The sequence below is a fragment of the Mobula hypostoma genome, chromosome 17 (genome assembly GCF_963921235.1).
Source record: "Mobula hypostoma chromosome 17, sMobHyp1.1, whole genome shotgun sequence".
Lineage (NCBI taxonomy): Eukaryota > Metazoa > Chordata > Chondrichthyes > Myliobatiformes > Myliobatidae > Mobula > Mobula hypostoma.
In genome coordinates this window covers 40,208,132-40,227,887 of record NC_086113.1, presented here as the reverse complement: position 1 = coordinate 40,227,887, position 19,756 = coordinate 40,208,132, and the positions used below count along the sequence as shown (strand labels likewise).

Below are 19,756 nucleotides of genomic sequence, written 5' to 3'. Positions count from 1 at the left end.
CAGAATACCTTCCAATAACATTCCTACTACTATTGTCAGGTTCACTGATTTATGACTTCCTAGTTTATACCCAGAGCCTTTCTTAAATAGTGGAAAAACATCGGCTATCTCTCCAATCCTCCAGTAGCTCACGTATTGCTACGGATGATTTAAACATCTCTGCTTGGATCCAATTTCTGGACTTGCCTCCCACAGGTTTCAAGGGAATACCCAGTCAAGCCCTGGGGATTTATCTAACTAATTTACCTCAAGGCAGCGAACACCTCCTCCTCTGTAATCTGTATAGGCGACATGGAGTCGATGCTGTTTTGCCTCACTTCTATACACTCTGTCCACCTCCTGAGTAAATACAGATGTAAAAAAATCCTTTTAAGATCTCCCTCATCTATTTTGGCTCCACACATGGGTTACCATTCTGATCCTCAAGAAGACCAATTTTGTCCCTTGCAATCCTTTTGCTCTTAACACATCTCTAAAATCCCTTAGGATTCTCCTTCACCTCGTCTGCTTGGGAATCTTGGGGGGGGAAAAAATCATAATGGATGCACCTTTCTCTTTTAGAATCCTACAATATTAGCCATCATGTCCAAAGTACTTGTCAGCCGTTAGTCCCATTAGCTTGCCTGATATTATTTCCCCTAATAATCATGATTGTTTGAGTTCTTAATTTCTTTTTCCCTTTTTGTAACTGGATTTCCTTTTCTTTAAAAGAGTATGCATTTTGTGTGTTTTCTTACTGTAAAGACATAAAACATTAAATTAAGATCTCTGCCATTTCATCTAAGTTTCTATGGGACCTTTCCATCTTATAGAAGCTCTTGCTACCTGCCTTTATATAGGTAGCTCCTGCAAAACGGCAGTTGAGGTAATGCAAATTCACCCTCATGGAATTCACAAATCACTATTAAAAAATCTAGAATCAAAAGTTGCACTACCAAAATTTATGTCAAAGAATGTAAATCAACATTTGCTTTTACTTCATATTTATTTATTCATGCAGATGTGTAGGTTAGCTTTATGGGAATTTGCTATACATATTGTTTTCTAGGAGTGCCAACCATCTCCCTCCCCCTCTCCAAATTATGCAAGGGTTGTTCTGCTGTTCGTTCTCAGGTGTCATCTCTTTCCTCTACATAACTTTGCAATCCTCCAAACATCTTACAATCCTCAAGCTTATCAGTTTTCTTGGCATAATCAAGACTCCCCCCCCCCATTAAATACTATTCCTGATTTCTTTATTCCATGTGGAAATCAAAGCAACTTGCCCCTCAAAACTTTTGTTGATATGCCATTTTAGGAAATTTATACCTTTTAAGCTTGTAACGAATCCTTGTTGATATCCTGCCTCAAATCTGGTACACTTAATCTTCTAAACAAACTTGGTTCATTTGAGTAACTTAAATGATCTTTTCCTTCTTACCAAACAATCTATTCTCCTTTGAACACTTCTATTTAAACACCAAATGGAAAGAAAATTCTTTTTTGTTATTAATTTCTGTATTTCTTAAAATGACTCCTTTCCAGTTTCAACACGCCATCACTTCTCAGCACTACATCTCCCATAACCTTCTACTCGAGTACCTTCAGTCTGCTTTGAACATCCTCCCTACGATGAAGCTCCTCCCCCCCCCAAAGTTAACAACGTTCAAGACATGCCTGCCATTTCAAACTTCAGTCATCCCCTATTTTTTCTCTGATCATTAGGCTAATTGTTCCTCCTCTTTGTTCTACTACATGTGGCTGCCACGTAATATTCACTACGATCAAGGATTTCAGCAAACATCTGAAAGATTCAAGATTGTTTATTATTATTTCCAGTACACAAGTGTAAGAACAAAATAATTGTTACTCCAGATCTGATGCAGCACAAAAAAAAACAAGATAAAAAACACAATACAAAAAAAACCAATACAAATACATAACGTTGCTTACTGCACATAGATTGATTGTATGTCCATAAAGTGATACTAGGCACAAGAGTGTCTGTGAATCAGGTGACAGACAGGAAATTATAAAGTAGTGGTGATTGTGGATGTGGAGGTGTTGATCAGCCTTATTATTTAGGGATAATAAGTTTTTGAATCCGATGGTCCTGTCATGGATACTGTATATCACACTCCCTGATGCGAGGACAATCAGTCTGTGAGCAGAGTAGGTAGGATCGTTAATGATGTCACTGGCCTTTTTCCAACACATTTCTGTATATATGCCCTAGATAGCAGGCAGTCTAGTGCTGGTGATGTATTGGGCAGTTTTGACTACACAGCCTTCCTGTCTGCCACAGTGCAGTTTCCGTACTATTGCAGCTTGTGAAGATTCTCTTTACTGTGCATATATAGAATAACATAGTCCAGCTGTCTTCAGCCTCCTCAGAAAGCAGACTAGTTGGCGAGCTTTCCTGATTGTGTAGAATGAGCTCTGGGACCATGAGAGGCTGTGTGAGATATGCACTCCCAGGAGTTTGAAACTGCTTGCTGCCAATGAAAAAAGGGACATTAGTGATGCAAGTTCTCCTGAAGTCGATAACTATCTCCCTAGTTTTAGTGACATTGAGGAAGAGATAATTTGCCGAGCACCAGGTCTCGAGTTCTTCCATCTCCTCTCTGTAAGCCATCTTATTGTTGTTGATGAGCCCCACCACTGTTGTGTCATTGATTACGATCATATTCCCAACAACGATGAAATCCCGCAGGTTTCACAAAGGTGCTCCGGTTTCCTCCCATAGTCCAAAGGTGCACCGGTTGGTAACATAGTCATTGTAAATTGTCCCACGATTAGGCCAGGATTGAACAGGACTGCTGGGGGATGGCTGGATGGGTGACTGGACAGACAGACAGACATGAATGAATGAACAAACAAACCTGACAATGTGATTATTCAGGCATTTGGTCATGCGGTCTCGTGTAAGCAAAGTGTACAGCAGTGGGATTAGCACACAGCCCTGGGGGTATCCATGTCAAGGATGATGGGAGGGTGAAGTGGTTGTGTAGCTTGACTATCTGATGTCTGTCGGTTAGGAAGTCCAGCACCCAGTTGCACAGTGGTACGTTTAGACCGAGGAGGAAGGGTTTGTTCATCAAGGTCTGTAGGACAAAGTGTTGAATGCAAAGCTGAAATCCAGAAACAGCATTCTGAAATAAGCATCCTTGTATTATACATGTGTCACAGCCAGGTGACATGTGTCGTAGAGCAGTTATGTTGGTAATCATATTGATGAGTGCCTAATGTGGTAGGAATGGAGTTCTCGCTATGTGCCATTACCAGCCATGCAAAACACTTCATGATAATTGGCATCAGTGCCATCAGGCAGTAGTCATTTAGTTCTGATGATGTAGAATTCTTTGGTACACGGATTATGGTGAACTGATTTGAAACATGTAGGGACAGCAGCCCGGATGAGTGAAGTGTTGAAGATGCCTGCGAGGACATCAGTGAGCTGGTGTGCACACGTCTTGAGTACTTGGCCTGGAATGTTGTCTGGCCCAGCTGCCTTGCAGAGGTTGGCTCTCTCCATGGTCCTCACTTCTGCTGCTCTTAGACAGTGGCTGCTCACCAGGGAGAGGGGTAACTTACATTGCTAGTGTTGTGCTGCATGCCACGAAGTGTGCATAAAAGCTGTTTAGAGTGTTATAGAGGGGAGGTGTCACTGGTACAGTCGATGTTCTTTTTCCTTCGATAGGCAATAATTCCCTTGATGCCCAGCCATATACTGTATGGTGGGAATCATTACTGGACAGGTGTTCCTGAATTTTTTTGTGCACACAGGCGATCTTTTCCCTTTTGATGTCCAAGATGAGATTTCTCCTGGCTGCTCTGAGAGCTGTTCTGTCACCGGACCAGAAGGCAGTGTCCCAGATTTTTGATAGGGAGTACACCCCTGCATTTAGCCAGAGTTTCTGGTTGGGACGTGAGTTGACTGTTCTTGAGGTTATCAACATCATCTTCACACATACTGATGAACTACATTTGCATTTTCCTCAATGTTTCATAATAAGTATGCCAATTTGATTCAACATTATATTTCTCAGAAAGCTATCCCAGTTTTAACCAATTAACTTGTATCATATTAGGTACCATCACATGTATGTAAATTAATTCTGAAGATCCTCCAAGCATTGAAAGATATGTTGGTCTACATTTCTCTTAACTGTTATGGAACTACTTTTCAAATAAAAGTCCTTTATTGGCTGCTTTCAACCCATCCAAGAAATTTCTAACTAATTGAAGTTTTGGTGCTACAGAATGAAATCTGCCAGCCCAGGTACTACATTATAGCTATTCGAGTACTTGTCCATGAACTCTGCAGCAACATTGGTTTTATTTTTCTAACAATTTTACTAGATATTTCACTTCACTAATCCAAGTGAAAGTCACTTCCTTATTTTTCAGCAGAAGCCTCTAACATAACAAAACATGCAGACTAATGATACCAACAATGAACATGGCTCACTAGAAGCACCTTAAGTTTAAAAAAAAGTTTATTTGAAAATTGCTAAAGATAATGTCTGATATTCCAATTAGGCAATGATAACCAATTTCAACCAAATCTCTAGTGCAACTAAATATCAAAGCCAGAACATATTCAAAGCCCTGTACCCCAAAAACAAGTGTAGGACTAGAGCAGGGGGTTCCCAACCTTTTTTATGTCATGGACCAATACCATTAAGCAAAGCATTCATGGACCCCAGGTTGGGAACCCCTGAGCTAGAGGCTTGGCTCCTGATAGAGATGCCAAGATGCTAATTTGCCTTGTTAATCAATTAGGCAGCTAAATCCCATAAAAACTAGCCCTGCCCTGTATTCTATTCTTAGAATTGTCACAATGCTCCACAGATGCTGCTCAAAACCTTCAATTAATTGTACTAACCACTCATTTAAGAAGTCTTTTTATTTGCAGGATTTTAGACCTGCAGATCTTGGGAAATTCTTAAATAAAATCACTTGTGTTAAGAACATGTGTGCTGGCCTTCAAAACAAAGTATATAAAATTTTCTGTTCCTTTCTATTCTGAATTTCTCATATTTAATTATTTACGTCAAAACATTTCTAATCACTACTGAGGCCTTTCTTGTACGTCAATGTTTTCCCCAACTTCTACACCTGTACACACATTGCAGCGTAAGAATCAGAAACATGAAGGGAAGTGAACTGTTATGACATAACATTTGTTGTTTTGCACCAGCAGTTACAGTGCGATGACATAAAAATTATTATAAATGACAAAATAAATTGTGCAGAAGGAAAAGGACCGAGGTAGTGCTCGTGGATCATTCAGAAATCTGATGGCAGAGGAGAAGAAGCTATTTGTGAATCGTCAAGTGTGGGTTTTCACGCTGGTACCTCCTCCCTGATGGTGGTAATGGGAAGAAAGCATCATTCAGATTACTGCATTCTATTAAGAGCAGCAAACTCTCCAGCCCAACTGGACTGCAAAGACACAAAAAAATTTAAACCAGCCCAGAGGAGTGAATGAGAGGCTTGGGTCAGATTAAGTACAATTAAGATGTGAAATGAAATCAAGGAACATCTGGTTCTTTGTTCTGTCCAATCCTTTAATAATTTTAAATAATTGCATTCCACTCTGCGTTTTTCTAAAGTAGAATGTAGAACAGTATAGGCCCTTCGGACCACGATCTTGTGCCACCCTATATAAATATACTCTGCAAATTGAGGCCATGTGTACACTAGGCAACCAATGATGTAGAGGCCACATCCTGAGCACTAAATGCAATAGGCCAGATTAGAGTAATGCACTCATAATGCATTACTGTAACTACTCTTTAAATTTGCAATATAAGGAAAATACTCTAAAATAACTGAACTTATTTAGACTTCTGATACTTTTTATTCATGCTAAAAATCACTGAATAATGATCAAGGATTTTTAAAAAATGGAAATTTATACTTAAATTAGATTTATATCAAGTACTACTGAATCAACAATAAACTATTAAAGGCACATACCTACTATATGTTTTTAATCATTCAAACACAACAGAAAAAAAATAACATGCAGAGTCCAGCCTAATATCAAATCTGAAATGATCTATAAATTTTAAGAGCACAGAACTCATAACGTTAGATTTTATGCACTGACTACAAGAAGATACTCAATGTCATCACAAAATAGCTCTTAATGCAGCTGACAAGATCAGCTTCTGACCTGAGCGGTTATGAGATTCATTGATGCAATGTCGACTGATGCCAGCTACTCCATTGGATCCACCAGAGGAATGTGGAGAATAATTGAAATGTCCCAAGTTCTGAGAAGTCGGGCTCCTGGGAAGATTTGGAATAGGAGGAAGTTTAACAGATTTTCCCATCCTGCTGACAGAAGTCTGCAAATAAACAAGGAAACAAACTAAATCTTACTATAACATTTACTGCACACATTAACACCTCATTTTTTTCTGACAATTAGTGGCAGACAATAAATGTTGGTCTTGCCAGTTGTGTTGGAAATGGATAAAACTAGTATATGATGGGATACTTGACCATTCTGGAGCAGCTGGACTTAAGACTGCTGATGTGAGTTGAGAATAACCTTGGATAATAAGTGCAGTGCCAGGAACTCCAATAAACAAAATACTAGGCCCCTAGAACCAGGAGGGAGGATGCGGCTGGAGGTAAATTATGAGTCCTGATAACAGGGAGCAGAGAGAACTGTTAAGACTCACATTCAGAGGTAAATCATGAGTCCTGATAACAGGGAACAAAGAGGACTATCAGACTGCACTGGGAGACAATTGACATGTCATTTAAACGATTATTCATGTACTGACTGTGGGATGCTAAACAAAGTTATGTGAAGTTGTTTGTCTTGCTGTATAAACATGAGCTCTGTATAACCTAAAACAAATCAGAGCTCTGGTGGCGGTGGAGACTGCCGTAGACTCTCCACGATCATCACATTAATAAACTTTTAAAACGAAACTGAGAGTCACTCTGGTGCAGTGTGTCCATGACACCAGTGATATCCAGATTCCACCATTGCCCAAAATATGTTTTCTTATAATTATTGAAAACATTTGGGGAGGGACAGAAAGAGGGGGAATTGAATAGAGTTCTTAAAAATCAAAATGACAACCTTCTTCAGAGTGGTTAAAAATGAGGATATTTGTGCATTTTTAGAGAAATAAATGGAAGTCTGATTGGAGTTTATTGTCAAATGCACAAGTAGATGTATGTGCAGGTGTAATGAAGAATTTACCTGCAGCAGCACATTGCATCACTTAAGCAGCATTCACAAGAAAAACATAAATGGAACATGAATTATATACTATTTATTTTATTTTGAGATACAGCACGCCCAGTGAACCAGCCCACCCTGCAACTCAGCTATTAACACTAGCACAATTACAGGACAATTTACAATGACCAATTAACCTAAAATTTAAGTGGGTAATTGACGTTTTTTTCTTTTCTCACAACCCTGGATGTGCAACAGTTCATTGCTACCGGCCTGGATTTTGTGTTCATCTCTTTTTATAATAGAACGCAATTAAGTAAAAGTCCATTTTCGTGCAAAGTAGGCACAGAGTTGCTCAACCGATTCGGGTTTTGCTGGGTAGTTCAAAAAACCAAAAGATGAAGGGAAGTAGCTGCTCTTGAACCTGGTGATGTGGGACTTCAGGTTTCTGTACCTACTACCCGATGGGAGATGTGTAAAGATGGCATGGCCTGGGTGGTGAGAATCTTAGATGATAGATGCTGCCTTCTTGAGGCAATGGCTCCTGTAGATACTACTACCAATGGTGGGGAGGGATCTGCTTATGATGTATTGGGCAGATTATGAAAATATAGTGTAAATAATCAGTAGTTAGACTAACAGACAGGAGTCCAGAACACACAGTCTGTAATGGTGGCGCAGTCACGATCTCTCACAATTAAGCAATGTCACGATGACCAGTTTTATCACCAGGGCATAGTAGACTACAGACGAAGTGATGGTAAAATGAATTAGTATAGCTAGGTATTTGGTAGTCAGAAAGAAATGTGGATCCGAAAGATGTTCTGTGCTGCATTGACTACAATTCTATGAACCTAGGAATTACTGCCAATGCTATTAGTAGACAAGTAATTTTGAGATATTTGAACTCTGCACATTTTCTAGACGTTTCACAGTGTTACAGGTTCCAGTTTAAGATGGCACTGGTGACGCACAGCAACTACTTGTCGGTAGCAAACAAAACTACTTTAATCAATCACATGTTTCTGGTAAATGATCATTAGCCTGTAACTTCTCTTTTAGAGTTGAGCTTTTGAACCACTTGTACGACTTGGCATTTTTGTTATCTGAACTGGAGTCTCAAAGGTACAGAATGGCTCTGGCATGGCGTGGCTGGGCCAAATCAAGACAGTGGGGCCTGGGCCCGAGAGTGAGGAATGAGCCAATGTTTGTTCACTGTTGGAGCAGACTTAGAGGTGATTCGATGTGGCAGAACTGAGGCGAGGCAAAGTCAAAGCAGCAGGACCCGGGCCCAGGCATGAGGGAAGTCCCAAGGTTTGATCGATTTAAGCACCAGGCTGAACAGGAAAGGTTGGGAGCAGGCTAAGTCGAGGCAGTGGGCCGGGTTCAAGAGCGAGCAACGAACCGAAGCTTGGCCGATTTAAGCACCGGGACAGATTGAAAAGGCCAGGGTGTTACGGCCGGAGGAGCGGGCTGAACTGAAGCTGTGGCCTGCAATAAACTGGCCTCTGGACTGGCTGCAGTGCTGACTGCCTTCGTGGCTGTAAACTCACTTGCGTGAACTTTAGTTCTGAAATTTATTTGCTTACTTCTTAAAATCGGTTGCATGATTTGTTCTTTTTTTGCACATTGGGTGTTTGACGGTCTTCTCTTTTTAATGGGCTCTATTGGGTTTCGTTGTTTTGTGGCTGTCTGCAAGGAGATGAATCTCAATGTTGTATATAGTATATATACTTTGAACTTTGTTATTAATCTATATAGGTTAAAATTATATCACCACAGAATGCCACAGAAATAAATTTAGCATTCATCTAGTACGCAGCCAAAATTTTTAGCCTACAATTAACTATATTAACAAGGATCACATTTTTTGACTAGTCTAGAATAATTAAGATTCAGTTATTTATTGGCACCTTAACTTGAGAAAATAATTAATTTGCAAGTTTAATCAAACATGCACATACATATTTTTTAAAATAACATTATTAGCACATTACTCATTAGGTAAAAATGGGTCAAAAACAATAACTAACTTTTAAAATGTTATTAACAGACTGAGAAATGAAGTAGTTTACTGTGAAGCTTGGGAGAGTATAATATTAAAAAAGAAGCATTTTGAATGTTTGCCTGAAGATTTCAGTTCATGCTAGACATCACTTCCAGCTTATTTACTTGCATTTTCAAAGAAATACTCATGTGGTAGAGTCATTTTGGACAGTTTTAGTCAAACATCCAGTTAATTCTAACTGTTTGATTCAGCAAATTACTTGTATGGTTTAAAATATACAGGTTTTTCTTAAATTTACTTAGAGATACCGTGCAGAACACGCCCTTCCGGTCCAATGAGCCGCACCATCGAGCAACCGACCCATTTAACCCTAGCCTAATCACAGGATAATTTACAATCACCAACTAACCTATAAACCAGAATGTCTTTGGACTGTGGGAGAACACTAGAGCACCCAGAGGAAACCCAGGAGGTCACAGTGAAAATGCACAAAACAGCGAACTCTGGAATACCACAGGCTGTAATAATGCCGCTCTAACGGTCACACTAACATAGCGCCCTGTTTTCTCCTGCTCTTTACATCAAGAAAACATTCAATGATTGTCATACTGTTGATGCTGAAGTCTCCATTCAAATTTACAGCAAAATTCTTTCCTACAGGCAAATGTGTAAAACATTACAGAAAACTTACGACGTCAGAATTTCCACTGCTGTTGAAGTTGGGCTTTGCAAACCTGTGAGGCATAGATAACGTTGTATGCTCCATTTTGCCATCTTTGTTCATTCGTATTCTATCTGAGCTCCACACTTCAAAGTTCGATGGAGGCAAAAATGGAGGAATAACTGCTTTTAGCTTGTCGCTGGGAAGACGAGTAAAAGGTGCACCATTTCTTAACTGAAACAGAGGTATGTCATAACGACAAGCAGAGCTGATACTTTTGTGGCTTTAGAAATATCCTGTAAAATGCACTGAAAACATTTACAGAGATTCAAAATACATAACATATTTGGTTTGCAATTCTTTGTACAATACCTGAGATGAAGAATGCAATCACCAAACAGAAATTATAAAAAACCCAGCTATGACTTTTTAAAATTAATTTAACCTCCTTTAAAATCAAATTGTATGCAGAACAGTATACAACAAGAATGCTATTCATCATTTATTTTGAACATGGTAGTAATTTAGAATGATGTTCTTTCCCATTTTGGAATTTTCTCCAGTTCCCTTAATGCACTTCAGTGAGCAACAAGTATGAGGCGTATCAGTATCAAGATTCAGCACTGAATTAAATCAGTTGGAGAAGTATAGTTCTTTTATTTTATTCACTGCACTAATATACCTCACCAATAAATTTGTTATCATTTATTTTCTAAATGATTCAGTGATTTTTATTATGGTTATATCAGATTCTATAATTTCACAATGGGGAACATAATTACCAACAAATCTATCATATGAAAAAAAAATCTAATTTGAATTTGCCAACACATGAAAAAAATCCCAAAATAAATTTATAACCTACCATAGTTGTAAGAAGCATGTCATCTTTCTCTGTACAAATATGGTCATGTCCTTGAAATTAGATTTAAACAAACAAAAACTCGTGATGAACAGTGTTTCATCTGACACCAAATCAAACACATTAAGTACAGTCAGCAGTAGGAATACATTTGTAAATACCATTTAGTCTGATCAAATAATTACTGAAATTAAGTGTTCTGCATCTCTAGATGGGAACAGTATAATAGGTATTCAACACAAACCAAGCTGTTAAGTTTACCCACTGACGATATGCAGTACATCCTTATCAAGTAAGAGAACAGGGGCAGTTATGTGTAACTACATTACCTAGTCCTTCACTTTGGTGTCTCATTTAAGTAATTAGCATTCTAAAATAAAGACATTTTAGTAATGTTCATCTCTCCTCAGATTAGTAGTACTGAGGTTCACGAAAAGTAGTCAAATAGATGCAAGCTACAAAGTTTGGTTAAGAACTGCCAAAACTTTCATTGCATTAAGTTTTGGTTTACTTCTGCATGCAATTTTATAGGTTTGATTTACATACACTGACAAACAACAACCACTTCAAACAAGAAGTTGCAGAACAATGTTTCAATAAGTCACTAAATTTTAAGGATAGGAAATTAATATTTTGTATTAACATAATGTCTTTTCAACCTCAGGTCAGGCCAGGTTTCTTTGAAAAGCATTAAATATTTTAAAAGGTCATAGAATTAGAGAATTGCAACATCCAATTTGTACACAGATGGCTTCTTCAATGTTAGTAAGAGAATTTGTTGATGGTAATAATGATAATAAAGGGGCAACTACCAGCCCAGAAGACTGGTATAACAATTGCAATAAGCACTCCAGGAATAGAAAACAATTCAAGTAATTTAACCTATACTTTACTTTGTTTCAGCTACAGGCTGGGTTTTGTTTAGCTGGAAATTACATCAAGCTATAGCATTCAATTTCTAGGATTTTTCACAAGTCATTGTCATAGTCATAGTTCTCAACATAGCCAAACACAATCGTATTAAGTCTAACATGATGTATAAATATATAAATATGCCTGCATATTCAGATATAGATGTACATTCATGCTCACATGTATGTCTGTGTGTATGCATGTCTTTCCCTACATGCATTCCACCAGATGGGCAAGACTTAAACCCAAGTCACAAAGATAAATGTGCAAGATCTCAATATATCATCCAGTTTTTGGTCATTAATTTTAGACATGTAGGTTAAAGTTTGCAAAGAAATTTCGGGATGAATGGGAAAGATTTAACTTGAAGACTTTCAAAAAGAAAAGGGTAACTTCATATACGGATTCTGAATTTTACTTTAATCCCACCTACTCATTTTCTCAGTAATTTTATTTATACTTATTTAGAAATAGTGCAGAACAAATATTAAAAGCCTACTTATTTTACATAACAGATTTGTAGTCCAATAGCATTGACTTTAAATTAACAGCAAATAGGCTATTCAGAGTGTAACCAAAATAAATTCAATTACAAATCTCAGGCTTTATTGTTATTTATTTAGTAGTTTGAAAATGCTTCCGAACTAGATTAGCTCACCACTGTTCTTGCTTTTTGATGTCCAAGCCATAGAGAAATCTATATTACCCACAGATGTCAAGGCTGAATTGTTTGACTCATCCTTTGGGTTGGCTTTCATTGTAGAATCCAGTCCAATTTCAGGTTCATCAAAGAAAGGGGCAAGCCGATTTGAAGAAAAGCCTTGTCTAAGTGTCCTAGTCAGTTTCAATTTACGGAATCTGTTGGACATTCTATTCCACCAAGACTAAACACAATAAAGAGAAAGAACATTTCAAGTAGTCAGCAGTCAATGAGGACTGAAAAAAATCAGTATTTTTTTAAACAAAAATGAATAAATGTCAACTGATCTACACTTCTGTAAAAGGTAAAGAAAATTTTTTTAAATGACTTCAGTCTGGAAATATCACTTTTTCAAGATGCTGAAGGATGAAATTACCATTTCTAAATGAATTAGTTATGCTAATAGTAGATTGCAGTTTCTTTATAATTTCAGTGCAACCTCCTTTCACAAAGTTGGCTGTGTCAACATTCTGGATAAATATTTGCAATGGTTCTAGTACAATTCCCACAATAATAGTAGGCATTTTTAATAACAACAGCCATACATTTTATTCAAAAATCAGTGTTTAAAGTGACAAAGTAAGAGGAGTTAATCCCAAACAAAATTATTTTTTATTAAACAGATTATGGAAACCAGTTTACAATAATTCTTGGTTAAATTTGCTTCGGACATCATTCAAATGTTCATGGTAGTTTTTTTGTGTGCCATCGTTAGTAACAGGTTAAGTGGACAGACAAGGAAACTATTCGTCTTAACCTTAAAAGTTAATTATATTTTGTTTGCTTCCTTGAAGTTTATGAATCTGACCTTACTCCAAATGAAAGACTAAAACAATTTCACACAGATACCAACCTATAAACTAGAAATAGAAATTAATTATTAATGTCTGAAATGATTACTCATCATAATAAGACTGAATCTAATGATCTATGAACTTTATGGAAAACAGAATGCCATCTTTGGAAAGCAGTGTGGAAAAAAAGTATAATACATAATGAACAAGTTAGTTTATATTACAAAATTTGGTAGATACAATACGAAATAAATTCCAGGTCAGAGAAGATGATTAAAGAAAATTTCTTTGGAAAATCTAACAAATGTTACCAAAAGCACAAGAAAAATTGCATTGATCAAACTATTTTTATACCTTTAATCCCCCCTTGTCTTCTGGAGGTACAGGGAAGTTTAAGGACAGTTTACTTTTTGAGCGAGGTACCGTCTTAGATTTTGGCTTATTTCTCTCTTTATCTACTTGCATGCAGACAGATGCCAGAAGCCGCACAAGTTCTGTATCTAATGAATAGAAGAGTTTCTGATCACTTTCAGCAACAAAAATAGAAACTACTAAAGATTAATTCTTTGCTTTGGAACGGGAGTTTTACAGAAAAGTAAAAGTAAGGTGTTCGAGGAAGTTTGTTTAAATGTACAAACTGGGAAGAATGAATTTAATGTTCTGGTCAATCCAATGACTACACGCATATATTTTGTTTTAAAGGCCAGCTTAAATTGGCAAACAAAAGCATGGATTTGTTTTCAGCAACAAAAGGTGCAAAGCACATCACAGACAATATTGTTCTCAGAAGAATATAACTGCCTTGGTGGAAAGGAAGGTCAAATGAAAAATCAGTAAGGCTTGGCACAAGACTGGAATTTTTGTAAGTTCTTCTGACTAGATTTTCCACCACCAAAAATAATAAAGCAAATTACACCATACATTTCATCTTTACCTAACCTTTCATTGTTGTTTTCTAAACTTCAACTCCATGCTTATGTTGTGTTATAATGGTTTTAGAGATTGCTTTGACATACAGTGCTTCAGACAATACCTCATATATTGTGAACGCACGATCAAAATCCAAATTTCACCTGGACATGCACATCAAAGTGAGTGCCTGACTAGTGAGTCAGCCCTTCTAATTAACACAGGAATGAACGATTAATCACAAAAAAATTCTGCAGATGCTGGAAATACAGATCAACACACACAATGAAAGAGGAACTCAGGTCAGGCAGATGAAGAAACTACCAACATTTCAGTCCAACCCTTCATCAGAACTAGAAAAGATGGGGGAAGCCAGAATAAGAAGGTGGGGGAGGGAAGAAGTACAATTTAGAAGGTGATAGGTGAAGCCACGTGGTGAAGGTGGAAGTAAGGAGCAGGGAGGTGATAGGTGGAAAAGGTAAAGGGCTGGAGAAAAAGAAATCTGATGGGAGAGGAGAGTGGACCATGGGAGAAAGGCAAGGAGGAGGGGCACCGAGGGACGTGATAGGCAATTGAGGAGAAGTGAGAGGAAAGCCAGAACGGGGAATGGAAGAAAAGGGAAGGGGGGGAGGGAAAAAAAATTACCTGAAGTTATTAAAACTGATGCTTATGTCATCAAATTTGAGGCCAGCCTGACGAGATACAAGGTGTTGCTCCTCCAACTTGAGAGTGGCCTCATTGTAGCAGTAGTGGAGGTCATGGACTGGCACGTTGTAATGGGAATTGGGATAGGAATTAAAATGGTTTTTAATGGACTGACCTCCATGAGAGCCACAAACTTGCCATTGGGTTCAGAAGCCTGTGTGCCTCAATAACCCTGAGTGCTATGTTGGCTGGCGTCAGGGCTTAATACTTTGGCTCTTGATAGGGTCACCCATGCCAAGCAGTTCAACAGACGGAGGCCAGACTAAGAGTGGCCCACCAGTCCTCCAGGTTTGACGGTCCAGCTCAGGGCTAACAACCCTGACTGGTCAGAAAAAATTATTACATTAACAGCAACTAATTTGTCCTCGCTCTAGAGTATTCCCTATTTTCTCAAGCTAGACCAATACGTAACTCCAGTCCTGGCATGGTTGTAGTTGAAGCAGTTTTATTATTCACCAACGCGTTACAGTATGCAAGGAGCCAGTGTAAAATGATAGTAGCTCTTGGCATTCTTATAAAAGACAGATAGAAATATTGACTGGAATTCCTTCAACAAAAGCTTCTACCTATTAAATGAAATATACAACTGATATAAAATGGACATCCCAATGATGAAAGTTAATTGCTTAACAATGCAATAATGAGCAAGCAACGGCTGTGGACCCATCAGTTATCAGCGAGATCCAGTATTTAGAAATAAAATAACAACCCAAATCAGGTAAGACTTAATAGCAATGAAGAATCTTTCTACATCTGTGTGCAATAGTATTTCTGAGTCTCCACCCAGGACTTGCATGGCTGACAGTACTGAGAACCAAGGGGAAGCTACTGGCATGATGAAGGAAGCCCTGAACACTGCTAAGACCCAGCACTTCACTGGACTCCTGAAGTGCGGAGGAAACATTGTGAGACTAAAGACAATTTAGCGCTGTACCACAGTGGCAGAAATGAGGATGCAGCACCACACCTGGGGCTCTACAGAGAAAATGACCAATGACAAACAGAGATGGAGGACCTTCATTGCTGCCCTAAATGTCAGTAAAGAAAGTTAACAGACTGAGTTAACCCTTTCTAATGTCAAATATATATTAATGAAGTATCAACTTAAACAGTATTACAACAACAGTACCATCAATTCCATGCATTTCTGAAAGCCATACAACATTCCCTTTCACAGGTGCATAATTGGATCTAAAAACTTGCATGGTGAGCTACAAAACCTGTCTGGAAGTGTTAAGGGATTAAGAAGATAAAAAGAAAATAAATCAGCAGCTGTATGGTTATCTAACCCAGATACTCAAGGTCTTGGTGAATAAGAGGATCAGCACATTAACAGCTTGTCTTTAAGCATACAACTGTCTGTCTCCCTTGGACAAAGAACTCATGGGGAGTTTCTTTTAAATGTCAAATTGGTAGAACTGGCAGTTACTTCAAATTAAAACTTTGTTTTATTTTGTTATCTGATACTTGAATCAGAAAGACCTACATGACAACACTTTCCAACAAAAAGACTAACACTTTTAAATAGAAATAATGTGAATCATTTTCAGACTTGCAATACAGAGAAATACATTTCTTATTTCTAACATTTAACACAATATTTATCACAAACAACTAGTCATTTCTTGAATTTACCTGGATCATTTAGCAGCATTACAAGATCGAAGGCAGTTACACCATTCTTGGCACAGAGATTGACATCTGCTCCTTGATTCAATAAATACTTCACAACATCCTTGCTCCTTAAGAAAAATGAAGCCAAAACCAACAGTTAATAGGTGTCATAAAGCAAAATCACAAATAATTCTGAAATAAAATGCTTTCCTTTCTCAGTACTCAAATGGATTACTTTGTGATACAGCATTACAAGAGAATACATTATTAATAGAATTTCCAAGCTCAGATTCTCTGTATCTAATTTACTAATGCTTAAATACATGATGTGGTGGCTCAAAGTACTATAAGATGTAGAAATGGAAATGGGAGGAGAAGATGGCGGCACGCCTGCGCAGCCCTCCGGTGAAAAATGATATTGTATCTGTTAAATAGGGGCCGTAGACAATTCTGATTTGATGGAAAATGGACATGAAAGCACCGAGGAACATCTAGAGAAATTTCTGAAACGCTCGTTCGCTGCTGTCGTTACTGCGTGGTCAGGAATCTTTCGGAGGGTAGGCCACAAAATCCGTGGCCTTGCCTGCTTTTGGCGACCGAGAAGGAGGTCAAATCGTTCGGACAGAGATGGCACTCAGTACTTGGTGTCGGAGAGCTGATCAGAGCTCGAAGTTTTCGGATGACTCAGAGTCGGATTGTGGTCGGCATGGCAGGGAGAGTTTTTCTTCCTTCCCCCGTTTGCGTGAGATGTGGGACATTTGAGAGACTTTGAATATTACTGTGCTCATGGACTTCTTCATCAAGTTATGGTATTGTTGCACTGTTGTAACTATATGTTATAATTATGTGGTTTTGTCAGTTTTTTCAGTCTTGATCTGTCCTGTGTTTTGTGATATCACACCAGAGGAAATATTATATCATTTCTTAATGCATGCGTTACTAAATGACAATAAAAGAGGACGTGTCTTCATAAAAACTTTTAAATTGAAGACAGAAAATCCATTTTCCTTTAAAAATTGGCAATGCTAATTCAACAAATTAGTGCTGAACCAAAAATGATATACTTGCTCCACTGTCAAAACTTTTCCCATTTTGTGTTGATGTTTCATTAACATGAAAATCAAAGTAAGATTTCCCAACAACTTTGTCAAAAATATCAATATGAATACAGATTAAATTGAATAAGTTTTTGTTATGTACCCATGATAAGTAGCTTGCATTAAGGCTGTCCAGCCATGTACACCATCTTGCTTGTCAATATCAGAGTTCCTTTCACTAAGAAGTTGTACAAGTTCCAGCTGACCTGTCATGGCAGCAATCATTAATGGAGAGGCACCATCTGCATTAACAACATTGGCTTGACTTGCATCTTCATCAAGAATCTCCTTCACCAACTGATAGCTTCCTATTGACAAACAAAGCAAATGCAGAAGGAACATACAGATTATAGAGCCGTTACATTGTATTTTGAAACTTCATAATATTATTCAAAACAGGAATCTTATTGAACATGATAAAGACGTGTATTTATACAGAACCATTACAATAAATACATTATCCCAAATCACATTACAATGGGGTGTATGTGTGTGCATGCATGCACCAGCATGTGGGATGGTTACAAAGAGGGACCGTAAGAAGGAGAATTTTAAAATGGCAAATTAGAGGCAGTGTTTGATAGACGAGGTGATCAGTTTGGTGAAAAAAGACAAGTATTAAAAGAACTAAGATTTACAGAACACAGTAACATTAGTTTTAACTGCTGTCATCAAAATTAAAAGGTTAGTAGGACAATAAAACAGGGAAGGATACAAGGCTGGCAGAAGTTGAAGTAACACAGTGGATTCCGGTTAATTAGGCCATTGGAGCAGCTGTTTATTAGGGAACAAAAGAACAAAAACTAATTGAGAAAATAACAGGAATTCCTTTTGTTTATTTGGGACACTGTGCTGCTTAATTGGGACAGGAGACCATTGCCAAATAGTTTCTAAATAGCATCAGTTGTGTGCACTTGTGGCCATTAACGAACCATGCTTAAAGTGAAGTTCTTAAATAGCGCCAGTTGTGTATACTTGTGTTAGGTTATCCATTTGGGCTGATGGACACCAATTTATAATGCAGTGATATTTGATCATTTTGTTTTTTTACTTTGACTTCAAAAATTTTCAGGCAGTTGCCACAAAAACATGACGCTTTAAAAAAAAAGTTACCTGGATGGATCAAATTAAAACCCATCCACCTAACACCACTCATTAGCTTGAGTGCAAGGGTTAACCTTTTTTTAGAAAACATGCAATACAGTTTGTTACTGATAGTTGGAGAGAAATAAACAGAAAGATAACTCAGAACTGTTTTTAAAAATGCAAACACGAGGAAATCTGCAGATGCTGGAATTTCAAGCAACACACGTAAAAGTTGCTGGTGAAGACTGACAGAGCATAGGTGTCCTGCTCTGTCCGCCAGAGAAAGCAAGATCTCCCAGTGGCCACACATTTTAATTCCACATCCCATTCCCATTCTGACATGTCTATCCACGGCCTCCTCTACTGTCAAGATGAAGCCATACTCAGGTTGGAGGAACAACACCTTATATTCCATCTGGGTAGCCAACCTGATGGCATGAACTTTGACTTCTCTAACTTCCACTAATGCCCCACCTCCCCTCGTACCCCATCCGTTATTTATTTATATACACACATTCTTTTTCTCTCTCTCTTTTTTCTCCCTCTGTCCCCCTCACTATACCCCTTGCCCATCCTCTGGGCTTTCCCCCCCTCCCCCTTTTCCTTCTCCCTAGGCCTCCTGTCCCATGATCCTCTCATATCCCTTTTGCCAATCAACTGTCCAGCTCTTGGCTTCATCCCTCCCCCTCCTGTCTTCTCCTATCATTTTGGATTTCCCCCTCCCCCTCCCACTTTCAAATCTCTTACTAGCTCTTCTTTCAGTTAGTCCTGACAAAGGGTCTTGGCCCGAAAAGTCAACTGTACCTCTTTCTAGAGATGCTGCCTGGCCTGCTGCATTCACCAGCAACTTTTATGTGGGTTGTCAGAACCGTTTTGTTCATTGCTGTTTCAAACATTCAGGTTTAGAGATGCCAGAAATGGCTCAGAGTGAAAGTGTAAGATTTCATTACTTCAACAAGTTAGGAACTACGAGTTCCTTTGAAGGCACCGACCATCATCTGGAATGTTACAATGAAAATGAAGATTTGGAGGAAGCAATTGTCAAAAGCATTGTATAAAAGTAATGAAGATGACACATCTGAACTTGAGCTAGTGATTAAACAGGATGCCAGTGAAGTTACTGTTTTATTATGACACAACTTCATGCAGGAAGGCAATGAAGGTAGTCCATTATCTGTTCAAGGTAGCTGCACTGATTTCGTTCATTTACAGTCAATCA

General features: G+C 38.2%; 1 protein-coding gene across 2 annotated transcripts in view; it reads right to left on the bottom strand.

Moving 5' to 3' along the window:
• The window catches only part of LOC134357949 (ankyrin repeat and SAM domain-containing protein 6-like), a 56,296-nt gene that overhangs the window by 28,383 nt on the left and 8,157 nt on the right, over positions 1–19,756 (bottom strand). For both annotated transcript variants that reach the window (XR_010020762.1, XM_063069757.1), the window contains exons 3-9: positions 17,555–17,759; positions 16,376–16,482; positions 13,481–13,626; positions 12,291–12,516; positions 10,724–10,773; positions 9,889–10,092; positions 6,164–6,338 (exon numbers count right to left, since the gene is read on the bottom strand). Coding sequence is in view for 1 of the 2 variants with exons in the window: in XM_063069757.1 (XP_062925827.1) it covers positions 6,164–6,338; positions 9,889–10,092; positions 10,724–10,773; positions 12,291–12,516; positions 13,481–13,626; positions 16,376–16,482; positions 17,555–17,759 (1,113 nt within the window). In the remaining variant the exon portion in view is untranslated. The remainder of the gene's footprint in view (positions 1–6,163; positions 6,339–9,888; positions 10,093–10,723; positions 10,774–12,290; positions 12,517–13,480; positions 13,627–16,375; positions 16,483–17,554; positions 17,760–19,756) is intronic.